Genomic DNA, 4,864 nt, shown 5'->3' with positions numbered 1-4,864 from the left:
CGATCGATCTGCTCGTAATATGATCTCTTCCTCTCCCCTCCTCCTCCCCCTCGCCCGCCCTGCCATTCTTTGCAATTCGCCTTTGCCTTTTCTCATCGACCTACCTACCTATATTAGCTTGCTCCGCGGCACATGCCAGCCATAGCTGTGATCGTCACAAGCTCTTCACAACCCTAGCTAGCGAGCTAGCCGATTGATCGATATATCGAGCTCAGCCATAGCTGCTCGCTCTTCATCGATTCATAAGCTAGCTTTCCTGTTTGTTTGTGTGCGCTTGAGTGTGGAGCTCGATCGATCCAACGAACGATTCGTCCATGTCGATGGGGCCAGCCGGAGAGGGATGCGGCCTGTGTGGTGTGGACGGCGGCGGCGGCGGCTGCTGCGGCCACCACGATGACGGCTTCTCGTTCTTTGCACGCCGGGGCCGGGCCGTCGACCACTACGGCCACGCGGCCCACGCCCCGGCGCCGCTGGTGCAGGAGTTCCAGTTCTTTGGCAACGACGACGACGACGGCGGCGTGGACGTCGACGACAGCGAGAGCGTGGCCTGGCTGTTCGACGACTACCCGCCGCCGCCGCAGGAGCACCACTCGGCGCCGGCCGGGCATCATCATCGTCAGCAGCAGCCGTTCGAGTACGACGCCGTGCCGCCGTCGCTGTTCGGGAGGAACGTCGGCGGCGGGGGCGGCGGGCTCACCTTCGACGTCTCTCTCGGGCAACCCGCCGTGGACGCCGGGCTCGGCCTCGGCAGCGGCGGCGGCCGGCGTGCGGAGGCAGCGGCGAGCGCCACCATCGTGAGTATCTATCACCCGATCGAAATCTCGATCGAGCTGTGTCGATGATCATTTGCACCATCGATCATCATCCTTAATAATTCCTTGATCCTCCTCGTTTTCATTTCCTGGCTACACTCTTTCTTTCCGCTGCTCTTCTTTACCGAAAACAACAACTACTCGAGCAGTCAAGTGTCAGATCGATCAAAAGAGGTGCAAGCTTGGAGCTTAATTAATTGATTAATTACTGGGCTTACATCCAGTTAATTTGTAGATGTGGGGGCCGATTTGGGATATGATTGCATCTTTCGATGGTGACTTGGATGATATATACGTGTTTATTTCATTGCATATGCATATATACGCATGTTTATACCAGTGTATATGACTATATGGGCGCTTTTAGAAGGTTGTGTGCAGACAGGTTATAGTTAATTACAAACATCTAGGGTGGTTTTAGAGAGTTCACTGTTAGGTTGAGTAGATTGTAAAACAAGTCGGGCTAAATTTATATATAATCTACGAATACTGATTTCCCCATGTTTGCATATGCTAATTTGATGGTATAATCTTCATATACAAGGATCTAGGTCAAGAAACATCATTGGTTGCGGCCGCTCTTCTTGTAGATATCAGGAGAGGAAAGTGGAAAATTAACTAGACTTTGGTGCTGTAGTTTTATTTTTCAGCGCACCATCATTTATGCATATGCAGATATTAATAATAACCAAATAAAAACAGTCAATAATAACTAGCTAATATTGCTTCAGTTCGTTTACTTTAGCTGGTTGAAAGTAATTAAGCAAGCAAATATTCAGAACTTCGTCGAGATGCATATACTGGTATAAACATGAACGGATTCATTCAAAACTATAAAAATCACTTGATTATGGGTTTTTTTGTATGTATATGCTCTTTCTTACATATGTGTATCCATCCAGGTAAATGCATCGTCAGTCCTCATTTTATGTGCTTTAATAATCTGACACAACGATGTGGCCTCTAGCTTACGAGCTATATATATGCGTATGTATAAAATGAGTAAATACGTATTAAGTTGAAATATGTGCACTACTGATAATCGTTTTAAATTAACTAATTATTGCTCAAAATCTACAAATTTGACTTTCCAAAATCAAATTTTGCCACAATTTTTTTTGCAGGGGGAGGGGGCAATGGTTATTTTTTGGAAATATATGGCGCCACAAAATTATGTGAACAAGTTCTTTATTTCAGAGTGTTTTCATAATATTTTGGTTTTATAACTGTTCTGGGTATATATTGGATAAGAATAATCTACAAAAGTTAAACCTCATAGACTTCTTCAAAATGAAATATGCACACATAAAGTATTTATATTTATTAGCATCCATATATATCTAGACAAGTCTAGAAAGTCTTTGTGGAAAGAGAGAGTAGCCTTCCCTACGGTGGCACTTCTTTATTTTGTTTACATGATAGAGTATTACCTCTTTATTTTTTTTACATGATAGAGCAGTACCTCATGTGCTATATACAAATGATGATTCGTGTTCTAGGGTCTCATACATTAATTCACTAATTTACAGATGTCATACTGCGGGAGCACATTCACTGATGCCGCAAGCTCAACGCCCAAAGAGGTGGCCATCGCTAATGGTGGAGAGAGCTTGAACCCAAATATGGTGGTAGGCGCAACGGTGGAGAGAGAGGCAAAGTTGATGAGGTACAAGGAGAAGAGGAAGAAGCGGTGCTATGAAAAACAAATTCGGTACGCGTCTAGAAAAGCCTATGCCCAGATGAGGCCTCGAGTGAGGGGTCGCTTCGCCAAAATACCTGAAGCTACCACGTCGCCATTGCCACTGCCATCTACATATGACCCTAGTAGGCTTGAGCTTGTGAGATGGCTCGGATAGATATATAACAGTGCGTATACCACTGACTATGACTTCTCAACATATATGCATAAATAGACCATCCATATATATAGGTGCGTGCATAAACCATATATTTAGGCACGGAATTGGGTATGGTGCACTGCTGCATCTTTACCAGTGATACAGGAATTTAGTGATCGATGGCCAGCTCAAGAAAACTTGATTGCATGCATATACATCTCAGATGCCTGCCAATCTGAATGAGATGGTCGATCTGCACGAAGATAAGAATGAAGACGTACTCACATTTATTAGCATTTGATGATTATATACTTAAAACCAATGATCAGGAAATGTATGTGATTCAAAAATATATATATTTGTTCAATAATTAAGAGATTCTATTGAACAATTTTAGTATCCTTGATCCTTGAAGGTACTAGGAGCTACCATATGTTCATATAAATTTCCGTTATCTCAAGCTATTAGTTATATGGAAGTACCAATATTTTATACTAAAAAAATTGTTACCTCCATCTCCATGTACTTTTTCTGAAGGACCCTAAAATCTCCCTCCTAAATTGGATGTTTGTAGCTCAAATAAATTCCTTAAACAAGCAAGTATATTTCTTTTGCTAAAATTAAATCCAGCATGCAGTAGTGGTAGCTCTGATCGACGAGCACAGTGAGTACTTGGATACGTAGGATAAGCATCTCTATGCTACCAGCATTATTACTAGCATATAATATATTGGTGAAGAGGTTAATTTGCATCGAGCAAGAGATCACGTGTTTGAATCCCATTAACCTTATGCGTGTACATTTTTTCGGAAACTCATGTGATACTGCCCGGTTTGAATATTTCAGGGTCTCAAAATTCGAACCTAAGAACATATACCTAAGAACCCAAGAAGTTGCATGTTTTCTGTGTAGTTTTGATATTTCACTATAATTCATTGTAGAAAGTCCAATTGAGAAGTGAGAACTACTGCTGGATCAACTAATTAAGCAGCCAATGCTCTTTACCACTGATAAGTGGCCTTAATTATTAGTTGTTAAACTTCGACAACTAATTAACTCCATCCGTACCTCTGGTTGGATAGTCTCTTATCAGTTATAATAGAACTAGATTCTCATTGGAAATTCCACCGGATAATTAACTGAATATAGACAAATTATTTTTACTTATTAACATGCAATTTCTTTGTATCATATAGTAGTTTCCGGGTTATCTCACGTGATCCATACATATATAAGAAATAGTTGAACTGCATCGAAGTTGGACTTAAATTTATATCCCAATTTTTATTAGTTGTGCGAAATTAAAAGGAAACCCAGATCACTGTTTATTTTCTCTCTATATACATCAGATTATTATGTGCTTCATCATTATGATATTGTGTGTGATGGGTACGCATACATGAACTAATTAATTAAGGAGCCTATGTCTTTAGCCTTTTTTTATATTTTGGTGCGACAACACGCATGGCTACCCATCTTTAACATGTATTAATAGGATCTGTGGAACTTTGAATTGAGGGATTTTCATGTAACCCTGGTTCTCAATTCTTCCAACAAAATCTCAAAGACACCAGAATCCAAATAATAAAATAAATAATTATTATGACCGTTCTTTTCGGATACTTTTGATCAATATTTAGGTATATATATCTAAATAATTTGAAATGAAAAAAGATTCAACTAGAAAGTATGTTCTATATCTCGTGCATCAAGAGTTATTATAGCTTTGATATATATTTTTTCCACCTATATTCTTATAAAAAGTTTAGACTTTTAAAGTTGAAACTCGCCATTATACTATGATCCACGGCCTTAGCATTGTGTGTTCTTTTTATCCTAATAATCATCCTTATGTTTTTTTCTTCGACTCATAATTAAAGTTTCAAAAGTATGCCCTTTATATATACCGGGTTCATAGTGTGTGTATAAATGTCACGCCCGGAGTTTTATCCCAAGCCTAAAATCGTAAAAGAAATTCGTAAGCAACAATTGGCTTAATTAACTCAGGAAAAATCCCTCTAAAAGGAATTAAATCAATTAAATCGAGGCTCGCAAATCGACTAACTGGATTTAAATTTAAATTGCAGAAGTATAAAATTTGGCCAAACAAATTAATTTAAAACTCGGCAAAAGTGGGGTTTTCCTTTTTCCCTCCTTTTTCCTTTCTTTTTCCCTTCCTTCTCAAATTGAGCCAAAGTCCAATTTTCCTCCCTT

At 39.9% G+C, this 4,864-nt stretch overlaps 1 protein-coding gene across 1 annotated transcript; it reads left to right on the top strand.

Annotated features, from left to right (window-relative positions):
• The first annotated feature begins 314 nt into the window (after positions 1-314).
• LOC107304532 (transcription factor GHD7-like) lies at positions 315-2,922 on the top strand. The gene is made up of 2 exons (XM_040526446.1): positions 315-794; positions 2,342-2,922. The coding sequence occupies exons 1-2, from the start codon at positions 315-317 to the stop codon at positions 2,666-2,668; spliced, it is 807 nt and encodes a 268-aa protein (XP_040382380.1). The 3' UTR covers positions 2,669-2,922.
• Positions 2,923-4,864: the final 1,942 nt, after the last annotated feature.

The sequence above is a fragment of the Oryza brachyantha genome, chromosome 7 (assembly GCF_000231095.2).
Source record: "Oryza brachyantha chromosome 7, ObraRS2, whole genome shotgun sequence".
Lineage (NCBI taxonomy): Eukaryota > Viridiplantae > Streptophyta > Magnoliopsida > Poales > Poaceae > Oryza > Oryza brachyantha.
The sequence above is the reverse complement of the archived record's forward strand: the minus strand, read 5'-3'. Positions and strand labels throughout refer to the sequence as shown.

Bases quoted from the DNA above. Each gene is read 5' to 3' on its own strand.
- LOC107304532 (XM_040526446.1), top strand. From the start codon at position 315: ATGTCGATGGGGCCAGCCGGAGAGGGATGCGGCCTGTGTGGTGTGGAC. The intron at 795-2,341 runs GTGAGTATCTAT...ACTAATTTACAG, and splicing joins CAGCGGCGAGCGCCACCATC to ATGTCATACTGCGGGAGCAC.